The 12,774-nt window shown below is 42.6% G+C and overlaps 1 protein-coding gene across 1 annotated transcript; it reads left to right on the top strand.

Annotated features, from left to right (window-relative positions):
- The first annotated feature begins 1,749 nt into the window (after positions 1-1,749).
- On the top strand, positions 1,750-10,945 carry LOC127478167 (protein-glutamine gamma-glutamyltransferase 6-like). The gene is made up of 12 exons (XM_051803429.1): positions 1,750-1,948; positions 2,694-2,933; positions 3,427-3,545; positions 4,527-4,655; positions 5,830-6,007; positions 6,839-6,974; positions 7,607-7,710; positions 8,403-8,645; positions 8,888-9,205; positions 9,756-9,913; positions 10,366-10,499; positions 10,792-10,945. Exons 1-12 carry the CDS (start codon positions 1,750-1,752, stop codon positions 10,943-10,945), a joined length of 2,112 nt encoding a protein of 703 aa, XP_051659389.1.
- The last annotated feature ends 1,829 nt before the right edge of the window (positions 10,946-12,774 follow it).

Below are 12,774 nucleotides of genomic sequence, written 5' to 3'. Positions count from 1 at the left end.
TGAGTCCACATGGACAAAAGACTGGTATCAGGTTTTATTGTGCTCTTACCCCATATAAAAACCAACTTTTTGCTGATCTCCTGCACATGTTCACTGGAAATGCCTGCACGAGCAGGGACTTTGCAAGGCAAATCAAACTATTAATGCAGGAAATTCTTTGAGCTAACCACTGCTAGCCACTGCCTTCTTTATCTTTCCAACCTCTCCACACATCCCCTTTTACTCTGTTGGACAACTTCTTTGCCTGTGGCAGCCTCTGACGTGCCCCCTGCCCTGCAGAGCCTGGACACTGAACTCGCACAGGGTGAAGTGCAGCAAGACTAAACAACTTCTTTTCAAACCCTGAGGCCCTGCAGAAACACGTTCTAAGTCACTCTTAAATTAGAGGACTTGATGTTGGGGATGATGCTTTCTGTGGGTCCCTTTCAATTACAGATATTTGAGTCAGGAACACAAAGCGATGACGCAAGTGAGACACTTTCCAGGCATTTTGCATCCCGGGGCACAGACACAACTCTCCTGTCAGTGGAATTTTTGTCTCTAGGTGACACACATGAAGCCAGACCCTCAGCTGAAAGCGTTTAAACACACTCACAGACTAGAGGAAAGCCACCCTCACTGCAGCCTCAGAAATGCACGTGCACATTCACATTTCTTCCAAAAAGCTGAGGAATGAGGACAGTTCTGACTTTGTGAAGACTTCACAGAATATAACTCTCTGCTGCAAACACAGCAGAAAACTCAGATCCTACCCTCTCTATTCCTACAGCAGAGCCCTGTGGGTTCCCTCAGATAGGAGCCTCTCTCCAAGTGATTCAAGGCAGTGCTAAACCAAGTCCTGTGTTCAGTGAAATGATGGAAGTGTTGCTTTAGTCTGCAAAGGGTTAATGTGCTTGAGTCACAGCAGGAAATTTTCTTCAAGGGAAACTCCTCTGAAATGCACAGGGAGAGGCCACTTCACAAACACATATTTTCATAGAGGGATCTGTATTTTTTCTGCTTTTTTCACTTGTTACTGCCGGTTTTTAATTCCTCAAGGGACAAAAAAAGTTTGACAGCTTTTGTAATGTGTGCTTCAGTGCCCCATTTTCAACAGTGACAACCCATCACAATACAAAAGAGCAACAATAGCACTGCCTCAAGATATGCCACTCCTAGTGCCATCATCTGTCCTCTGCTGGTTATCTTTTTCCAACAGAGTGTGAAATAACACCCAGCTTCAGGCAACAGGACTGCAAATTAACTGAGATACAAGATACATGAGAAGATAATGTACAAGTTCCACAATGAAGACACCAACCTTCTGACATCTGTCAGAAAGTGCTTCCAGAGCCAGGCTTGCACTCGCTCATGAGAGTTTTAATACTTCTTTCTGTACATCTGTAAAGCTCTCTGTGAACCAGAGATCCCCACAGGACCTCACAAGAGCAGGAACATGGGGAACAGAACAGACACTTCAAACTTTAACAAAGTCTTATCTAAATAGAGCAGGGTTTTATTTTTGGGTTTTTTTGGTTTTTTTTTTAAATCAAAGATGAATTCTCTGAATGGGTGTTTTTTCTCTTTCAGAAAGTTGCCTGCAGAAAAGATGCTTTAACTGTTCCTCTACACTGGCATTTTTGCAATTCTTAATAACAGTGGATTTTTCTTTCTCCTAGAGCACATAACACCAGCTATATATAAGTATAATAAAATTACTACATTAGACACGATGAAAAGGTGTACAAGCTTGAAGGAAAACCTTTTTTAATGAACACGTCTTGTCTCTTTCTAGCCCTGAAGATAACAAAAGTCAATTGGCAATCCAAACTAAATAAAGCTGCCCACCACACCTCTGATTACAGCAGCACAGAAGCAATCTTCAGGAGAGGGCAGCCCTTCAACATCTCTCTGAACATCAAAACAACAGTGCAATCTTGGGACAACTTCACCTTTATTGCAAGCACAGGTAATTTCCCCATGTCACTCACCTCATATCTGAGTTATTCCACCTCCAAAATACAGATCTGTGTGGTCCATTCCTGAATCATCAAGCTGTGTCCTGTATCATGTAGGATTCATTGTCCTTTTAGGCTTAGGAGTTCCCATTTTTAAGTTTGATCTGCAGTTTAAGGAAATATAGAGAGTAAAGGTAATAATTAATAGGAAGGTAGGTGCCATTCTCATTCTAAAACCAAGCCTGTACCTCTGCTCCTGAGGACCTACCTGGAACTGCAATTTATCTCCATTCTGGTCCCTGAGCATGTTACAGCTCTACCTCTCACAAACCACCATCCCCAATTCATCTCCTCTCCTCCCTTACTTCACCCCTTTTAAAATCCCCTTGATTAACTTCATGTGTTCCCTATTACTAGAACAGCCCACATGACCCAATTCATAAGAACTCCCACCTACATCTTGCCAAAAGTCTCCTCCAAAAAATCCTCCAGGCAGCTACTAAGTCTTCATGACACGTGTGTTAAAATGTGTGGCTCATCCCGCTCACATATTTTTGAACTGTCAAGTTTTCAGGACAACAGACTTGCCCTCTCACTTGCCTGGAGTAATTACGGGTGTGCTCACCTCTGGAGTGAGTTTACATTGAATAAACACTTAATCTGACAACCCACAGCCTTTCCACGTGGGTTTCCCTGACCCCAAGTTTGTCACTCACAGCTGCCACTCAGAATTGCTGTCCCTGTTCTCTCTGGCAGGACCATCTCCAGCAGAATCACAGCAGACCAAGGTCGTATTTACCCTCTCAGAGGAGGGTGCCAGTGGCTGGAGTGCAGCCCAGGAGCCCAGCGAGCCTGGCTGCCTCAGCTTCACCATCCTCAGCCCAGCCAGCGCCGTCATCGGGCGATACAAACTCAGACTCCAGGTCCTTTCTGGGAACAAGGTCTTTTCAAAAGTCCTGGGCCAGTTTGTGCTACTCTTCAACCCTTGGTGTCCAGGTATGCTTTGATGCATCACGTCCTTCAAATATCTCATTGTCTCAGCCAGGAATTCTGGGGGTCACAGTAAAGTCTGAACCTGACAGTCACAGCTACACAAAGTGGGGGTTTTTTGCTCAACATCAAGGATCAAGGTTTTGCCCCTTCTTCAGTGCTTCAAGCTATCAAAGACCCCAGACTTTTGCTTGTAGGATAAAAGATCAGAGGCAGGAAATATTCCAAACATTTATTCTAGAATTTTTTTCCCCTCTGATTCTTGCATTCAGCTGTAAACCAGCCTACATCTACCAGTAAGACACACAGTGAGATTAGTGAAGTTCCCCTCAAAGGAATTTCACGCCGATTTTATTCACTCTCTGAATGATTAGAGAGGTGTAGCAGGGAGTCCTAAGCCTGAATGCAGGGGCAGCCTGACCTGCTCCCTAGATCTCCCCTCTCTGTGAGATTTTCAAAATAATTTCCTTTCAGCCATCGTGTCTCATTCTGCTCTTAGATGATGATGTCTACATGGCTAACGAGAGGGAGCGACAGGAATATGTCCTGAATGACAGTGGAATCATATTTCAGGGACTGGAAAAAGATATCCAGCAAGAAGCTTGGAACTATGGACAGGTAAAAAACATCACCTATTCCAGAACTTTCAAAATAAGCACAGTGGGTAAACAGGCTGTTCAGGAGAGAGAATCATTATCTCAGAGTATGAGAGCTCAGTATTCCTTGCTGAGTATTCCTCACTTCAGATTTTCTTACAGATATATGTCTCACTTATCAGTACATTACAGCAGCATCAGGATCATTTCTGCAGTCTGGCATGTGCTAAGACAGAAATAAAAGAAACAAAGCACAATTTCATTTTTCTTTTGCTTGTTACTCAAACTGGTGAAATTGCACTTCATTTTTTGACCCTTGTAAAGGGCAAAGAAAGCCACCAGGCATTGCAAAGCTGGTACATCTAAATATTTACATAGTAAATATACATAGTGATGTATTACAACTAGTAATCATTTACATAGTTAATACATAGTAAATATTTACATAAATATTTACATGCTCACTAACAGGCACTAAAAGGATATCCCAGGTCGGGGGGGCACCCTTGCCTGGCCACCTCCATAGAGCAGAGCACTTGGGCATTCTCTGGGCCCAGCACAGCATCCCTGTGACCCTAATCCACAATAATTGTGTCTGTGGGTTTCTTTCAGTTCAGGTGATCTGCTGACACTAGGTGCAGGCAGCCCATGGGAGCAAAGCTTTCGTAACAGAAGGGTTCCTGTGGGGGCACGGCAGGATGTGGGAGGGTGTGAATCCTGCTCAGCCCGACCTGCAGGGGTCCTGTCTGTTCCACCAGGACACGTAGTGGCTTTGTGGATGCCAGTGGCCATGGCCCCACACCATGCTCACAGACATCTTGTCTTTAAAATCCCACGGAGAGCCAGCAGCCTGGTGCTCGTGTTTTCTACTTGACCCTATATCCTTTAACAATACAGATAATGCCTCTATTACCAACGTTATCCTGTTGTGCCAGGAGCAGGAAAATGGATGGGGAGTTTATCCTGGGGTTTACTTATGAAATTAGCCTTGTTTTGATTTCAGTTTGAAGAGGATATCCTTGATATCTCTCTGGCTATACTGGATCGGAGCCTGAACCACCGAGAAGATCCAGCTGTTGATGTATCCAACCGAAACAACCCTGTCTATGTGAGCAGGGTGGTCAGTGCTATGGTAAAATGATCCATCACTTACAGCTCTACATGCACTTACTAACAAAACCCCAACACCTGAGTGTGAATGCCTCAATGTTTTATAGGTGTAGATAACAATTCTGCAACACAATAGCTACAAAAGAGGTAAAATACCCCAAAAGTTTAATTTACCTTCTTCCCAAGAGTTTGCTCATAACTGAAGGAATGTTTCCAAGAACTTCTGGGGAACAGTGAATCTCAGATGTATTTCCCTAACAGATTTCCAGTCCATTAGATCTTCTCGCTAATTTGGAAAGCCTGAAATCACTTGCTAAGTTTTTCAAATACCAAGAGAAGCATGAAATATTTCGGAAAACCAGTGCTGTTATGGCCACATTTAATGTGTGGATTTAGTATTCTTCAGTTAAGGGATATTTGTTCAATGAGGCCTTTATGCATTTCCTGCAGCCAATACTTGCACAGCACCCACACAAGCTCACAAGCACATAAATGCACAACCAGGCAACTGAAAAGTTTTCCATTTTATAAATAATACATGCCTTCCCACTTTCTTTAGCTGAGATTCCTCCTTTACAGCTGTGATACTTTTCAGCCTTTTAGACAGCACTCACTTTAGGCAATTTCAGCTTCGACATGAGGTAAATAACTCCTCTTAGATGTACAAAATTACTAAAAGTATGAATACTTAGGAAAAAATAAATAAATAAGAACTCACTGCTTTCTGTACCACCATGTGACACTTAGGGCTCTACAATGGATGTGCACAAATATATGCAACCACATCTAACAAGTTTGAGCAAGCTATAAGTACTATATGCACACTTGCAACAAATGCACATTCAGAGAAAATATTGACTTCTCAAGCCTTCCACGTAAATCACCCGAGAACCTGAAACAATACTGAATGCACAGTATAACCACACACAAAGAGGTGAAATCCATCAGTGAAACAGAGAAAATGTAAACAGAAAATATAAACTGAAAACAAGGCAGTTTTGAATCGTCAGACTCTACAGTCTGATCTGGGTTTGGTCCAATATTGCACTGGAACAGACAAAATTCTAAGGCTCAGATGTTCTGTCCCACCCCCCAGCCCATGAGAGCAGTGGCACCCACAGGCTCACTTCTGCCTCTTTCCCTCCCTCTCTTCTTCTGTAAATATTTTAATTCTCTCACGAGAAGGACTCTTTCAGGTCAACAGCAATGACGAGAAGGGAGTAGTGGAAGGGAAGTGGACCGGGAAGTACCGCTCCGGGACAAACCCCCTGCAGTGGAGTGGGAGCGTGACCATCCTTCGGAAGTGGCACAGGGGGAGGTACAGACCCGTCCGGTATGGCCAGTGCTGGGTCTTTGCAGGAGTCACCTGCACAGGTATGAAGGGATGAAGAACGAGACCAGAATGATACCAGGAAGGAAGCTCACTAGAATTGCTGTGGTTTTAACTTTCTGACAGTATTGTTGAAGTTGTTCCAGCTGTGGCAGAGAGAGCGAAGAACCTCAGCTCCCCATGGGTGAAGGGTCTATTTTAAACAGCCACAGGTTGCAATACTGCACCCCAAACAAAATTCAAAGTGGTTTGCCAGGCTGGGCTGGTGAAAAGAGCAAGGCCTCCTGTTTCACAGCTAGGATTCAAAGAATACCAGTGATCTTTTAAGCCCATCTCCTCACAATCCCATTTTCTACTGCTGTGTCTTACCTACCTACTGCTGACACAAAACCAAGTCACAATTCTAAGGACCTGTAAAAGGAGCTGCAAGTCAGGAAAAGAATTTCTTACTAGCGCTTTCCATTCAGAGCTGCTCTGAGACACAAGAGCTTCCTTGGGGAAAGTACAGAGGAAAAATAATGCAATTGAAAGGTATATCTCAGAAAGTAAGAGGAAAAAGAAGCAAGTAACAGAGGAACAAATAGAGGGAAAATGGGAGAGAGAACAGGAGGAAGAATCAAAGATTAAAATAAATGGGTGAATCTCACTCTTGTTAAAAGGACATGGCAGCTAAGAATGTCACATGAGTGGAAGTGTCTTCTGAGCAATTGTGCACAATGAGTGTGACTTGTATCATATCTGGAGAAAAATTACTGGGGATTTGTTTCCTCACTGAAAACATACAATAGACTGTTTTGCCAAGAAAAAAAAGAAAAATACTTTCTAAATGTGTGTAAAATAGGTTTACAGAACTTTTATGATATTCTATATTGCAGTACTGAGATGCTTGGGAATACCTACTCGTGTTATTACCAACTTCAACTCTGCCCATGACACCAATATAAATCTGAGTATTGATAAGTACATTGACATTTCTGGAAAGACCCTGCACTTGACTGAAGACAGTGTGTGGTAAATATACATATTTTTAAATTATTTCTTCCATTACATTCCCCACTAATTAAAAGAATCATGCTCCTGAAAAACTACTCCAACCTCATGCTGCCAGTGCTATAAAACCCCACACCAAAGAATCCACAGAGCGTTCAGAAATTCAATAAGTAGTCAACTTCATGATTTTGAAGAGTCAACAAAGGAGATGCTGTTTCACCTCAGAGAAGCTGTTAAAAATTGTTCTTTTGACAAACAAGTGCCCACAAATTATCACACTGCACAGGTGTGTTGTATTGCAGCATCAGTGCCTCAGTCACCAAGCACAACACGCCATCTGGACTGAATGGGACAATGGTGACATGAAGTAGAAAGAAACTGTGAGTTAAATACCAACAGATAGCAAAGTGCACAGGAGACCTTTGGCTGTTTGTTCTGGAATGTCCAGAATTGAACTCTTGACTCTGTGATGAATTATTTTCCTTTTAACATTTCTTTTTCATAATGTCTCAACATTTCTGAGAGATCTGAACACAAAAATCTGGCACAAAAGGGGAAAGAGGTACCCATGTAACGAGCCAGCAGCTGCTCTCTCCAGTTTTCATTCACTCAGGATTATTAATCAGGTATTCCATATTCTGCCTCTCTTACAGGAATTTCCACGTCTGGAATGAAAGCTGGTTCACCAGAAGAGATCTTGGTTCTTTTTATGATGGATGGCAGGTTCTGGATGCAACACCCCAGGAAAAAAGCAAAGGTAGCACTGTTGTAAACATAAAAAAATCCCCACAGATAGTGTTATTCTGAAAGATTGCCACTGAAATTTCAGGACAACTCTCTTCTATACATTCCCTGTAGACATAGCATTACTTTTGGTGCACAAGAAAAGCAATATCCACATCAATCTCCAGTAGGCAGCTTTTCTGTCAGCCTCTGGATCACTTACCAGCACACCAATTCTTCCTTTTTTTTTCATTTTGATTCTCTGCCTCCACAACAGCCAGCACATTTGAAGTTCACTTATCCTGCCCTTGCTTGTCTCAGCTCCTAACACCACACAGTCTGATTCTCCAATACAAAGTTTAACAAATTTAGTTTCTTGGATCTTCTCAGTGCATTGTTGACTCCCATCCCTTAGGTCTGACTGCATTTCTGACCTGGCTCACACCCTCTCCCCTCCTTTCACCAGACAGCTTTGCTGGCAGCCCTGCAGCCTTTGCAGGGTGAAACATTTCACACAGCACACGTCATAAGAAGCTTTAGCTCTCCCTAACAGCCTCCCACCTTTTGACAGAAAAGGCATGTGAGTCTCTGGGCATTCTGTTACCATAATACACAGACACACAAACAGTGAACTTCACCCAAATGCATCTTTGGAGTGACTGCCAGCGTGAGGATTTATGTTCTTTTGCAAGAGGCAGTTGTTTAACTTCTCCCTCTCCAATACAGGCATCTATCAGTGTGGTCCTGCCTCCATCAGAGCCATCAAAGAAGGGGATGTGAACCTGGATTATGACAGCCCATTTGTGTTTGCAGCAGTGAATGCTGACTGTGTCACCTGGATTCGCCACAGCAAGAAAAGAAAGGAGAGGATTTATTCTAACACCAGGAAGATTGGGAAATGTATCAGCACCAAAGCAGTGGGCACCAACTCCCGTGTGGATGTCACTGCTAATTACAAATATCCAGAAGGTAAATTCTTTATTATTGTTGTCTTACCACTGATGATCAGAAGTGAAAAGAATTTAGGCCTTTGTTGGACTGACTTAATTTCTTTACTTCTTCTAGAGCAAAGTAGCTGTGTTAGATCTCACTTTCTCCTCTTGAGTATCTTTGCCCTTCTCAGCCTTCCTAAATTTCTGAGAACAATCCTGGCTCCACTGCACTGCATCCAGTAGACACAAGAACTCTGACCATGTTATCTTTCCAAGCAGGATCTTCGAAAGAAAGGCAGGTGTACAAAAAAGCACTGAAGCTGCTTGGTGTGAGAAGAACCGGAAAAAACCCCCAAATTAGAAAACCTAAAAGGCGATTTTCAAGGGCACAAACCCCCAGTATCTCAGGGAAGCTGATCCTCGACGCATCTCCTGTGATTGGCCAGGACATCCTCCTTACCTTGTCACTCAGAAACCTGATCTCAGATTTCAAGACCATAAAAGTTAAATTGAAGGCTTCAGCCATTCTCTACACAAGAAGACCAAAGGCAGAGATTTTAGAGCTGTATAGGTCTATTAAACTCGGATCAGAAGAAGGTAATTTTAATTTTATTACACTTTTTATTACAGGAGAAGACATAGTTTTGGTTTGTGGTCAAATCACATGGAAATAAAGAATGGCTCGAGAAGTGTATGACCTGCAATCAGCTGGAGGTCAAGGCTATTCAGGGGAAGAGAAACATTCATATTTCCCTGTCTTAAGCATTTGCTTTTGGGCACTGTCAGAAAAGATACTGAGCAAGGTGACCTTTTGTCTGACCAAGCAGGGCCACTGTTGGTGCTACATTATGACCTTTTTTGCTAAGAGAGAGCAACTAAGAGACATACACTGGACACTAGGGAGCTACCCACATATACCCACCCTCAGATCTGTCCAGCCACCAAACTGTACCTGATAATTCAGTGTTTTATGTGAATGTAAGTAGAAGTCACTTATGAGCATCATTCCTGTCTGTGGGTGTCAACACCCACAAATGTGCAGCCCCAGGGTGATGGTGTACATGCTCCTTAAAATACAGGTACCTTACAGATAGTAGGGACTTAGAAAAAGGAAGAGAGGGAAATTTTGTTTCCATTTCCATTCCAGTGAAGGAGTTTTCATTTGGGATCCCCTATTCCCAATACAAAAACTCTCTGATGGACGACAGGAAGATCCTGGTGACTGCTGTGTGCCAAATCAAAAAGGGAGCCTCGCTTCTGGTTGAGAAGGACATTGTCCTTCAGGATCCTTTTCTCACCATCAAGGTAAAAACAAGTCCCCTATGTGACCCTTGAGAGACATGTTGAGAAAAAGCAACTAGAATTCCCAGTCCTCACAGAAAGAGTGTGGGAAGTGAAATCAAGGTGACTGGATCTTGTTGCTCTGGTAATGGGCCATATGACACAAGTGAAATGAAGTACACTGAGGAAAAGCAAACCTTTCCATGGCATAGCTGTGGTATTCTTGCCACAAGTCTCAGTGTTACAAGAGTTACAAGGCAAGCTTATCTACAGAGAGACAGGACAGAGAGGGACAGAGAAATCTGGGCTGTATTTAGTCCTCTGCTTTTGTTAAGGGAGTCTGATCAATCTCTTCCAGTTTATTCAGGAAGACTGACTTTAGGAAGACTGATTTTTGAAATGGGAATGAAAAGAGAAAAGCACAAGAAATAGGTGAGAATAACACTGTGGCTGAGCAAGATGATTTCTCTCTGTAGGTCCTTGGTCCAACAGTGGTACACCAGGCTGTTAATGTGGAGGTCACATTTACCAACCCACTGTCTGATGAGGTGACAGACTGTGTACTGAGAGCTGAAGGTAGTGGCCTGCTCAAAGAGCAACTCAGAATCAGGTATGTAAATGCTGCTGGCTGAAAACTCACTCGCTTTGGGGGGAAATCTGGAATACTGGTGGGTTTTTAAAAGTATTCTGTCAAGCTCATGACTTTTGTTGGCACCAACCTTGTACAAAATACTATCATGTCAGTACTCTCCATGTACCAGCTGGAGTTTTTTACACCTCTTTCACCAATTTTTGAATTACAGGATGCTCAGGGGGTGAAGAGATGTCATACTGGGGATCTGAAGAATACATAGCAAGGAATTTTCAGCTGCTTGACCTTACAAATGCATTCTCTCTTTTAGTGTGGCAAGAATGGCCCCCATGGAGAGTTCAACAGTCCAGTTTGAAATCACTCCCTACAGGAGTGGCACCAGGCAGCTTCAGGTGGACTTGGTTTGCATCCATTTTTCAGACATTAAGGGATTTGTGACGCTTAATGTGGCTCCTGCTCAGTGATATAACCTGTACATCAGTTCAGTTGTGCCTGTTTATGAGGCTGGTGCACTGTCCATACATTATTATGACTGGGAGCACAGAAATGCAGATTACTCAGCCAAAGCAAAGCGATGTAATATGAGTGGAAACTAATAAAAAGGTACCACACACATTGTACTGTAAAGACAGCGTCGCCTTTTTCAATCCCTAACCTGTTTTATGGACCTTCACACATACAATTACTAGTGGAAATTATTATATAATTTAAATTGAAGGAGAGGATCAAGTGTGATGGTTTTCAGCATTAGAGCCTGTAGCAATAATAGCAGCTGGATTTCCAAGGAACATAATTTAAAATCACTGGTTTCATAAGCTTCACGGAATGTAATTTAATCATCACAGAATCACAGAATGGTTTGGTTGGAAGGGACCTTAAAGCTCATCTCGTTCCAACCCTCCTGCCATGGTCAGAAACCTCTCACTTTACTATCAGGAAAAATTGGCCAAATTGACAAAAAGCACCCTATGACATTTATTTTTGTTTTGTACTGGAACCACCTTCAAGGTTGTTGTTTGCCAGTGGCTGCTGCCACTCAGTACAGCCCTTTCTGTCTCTTACAAAACCATTGTATCTACCCTCCTAAATTATGTTAGAGGAATTCCTTTCATGCAGGTATGACAAAGCAGACAAGAAAAAAAAAAGATTTCTCTGTTTGCAGAGGCAGATACTTTTCACTACCAGAAGTGCTCAGAAAGCACAGGCTGGGAAGAAAAGGTGCAGGACAATACAATCAGAAGGATGTATGAAAATTCACATTTAACAATCCCATATCCTCATTCTGCAAAGCTGCTTAAAGCAGATCATCATTCATGAGGAACACACTGAGCCACCCGTATCTAAATCCCTAAATGTGTCCATTCATTCCTTGCAAAGTTAACAAGCCAAAATAGCAAAGATATGAATGCTCCTAAGAGACAATTTGACTTTTTCCACTTGACACCAAGTACTGTCCAGCAATGCAGACCCAGAAAGAATGTTCCATGAGCACAAACTGACCCTGTGACACAGACTAAACTGAGGTCTCATTTAAATTTCTTTGATTTAAAGCCAACAAAATCTCCAAAACATGTAAACTCCTGTTTTATTACATCAATTACACTGTTTTGCCACCCCCACACACACTTACAGGGGATGCGGAAGCTGGTTAAAACAAGTCAGCCCAGAGAGACTGGAATGAAGGTTGAAAAGGACACACACACATACACACAGGAATTCAGATTTCTCCAGGCAAAGAAGAGGGGAATAGGCAGCTTTGCACCTATCAATTAAGTCTTGCAGGATCTTGGAAAGTCAGGATATAGGATCCTCACCAGCCTCAGAGAAGGCCTTGAGGTAGTGATGGTATTTCACAAAATCTCATTAAATCTTGCAAGAATGCAGACTGTCATTACATTTAATACACAATGCAGCCAAACCATTCCAATTCCTTCCAGTATTCCTTCTTAAACACAATCCAGGCAATTATTTCAGACAGTGTTTGTCACAGGAGCTTGGAGTGACCTCATCCTAATTATCTGCAAAGGAAGCCTGCTGTTCAAAGGGAAATCAGCTGTAAAGCCTCTGCCAAGTTCCAAGCTTTGCAACACTCGTTGGGTTTTCACAGTGTCAGCATTTTCATCTGCCCTCAGCAACCACACCCAGCTCAGTTTGAGTGTGAAAATGCAGATCTGGCCAGTGCCATGCATGAGAAACACATTCTTCCTGCATGAGACATAAGACAACTGTACAATTAAACTAATGACTATTATAGAGAAAAACATGCAAGCGCCCGAGGAAGGATTTAAATAGC

The sequence above is a fragment of the Manacus candei genome, unplaced genomic scaffold, assembly GCF_025592945.1.
Source record: "Manacus candei isolate 608988 ecotype Guabito, Panama unplaced genomic scaffold, ASM2559294v1 h1tg000057l, whole genome shotgun sequence".
Taxonomy (NCBI): Eukaryota; Metazoa; Chordata; class Aves; order Passeriformes; family Pipridae; genus Manacus; species Manacus candei.
This window is presented reverse-complemented; position numbering and strand designations above follow the sequence as displayed.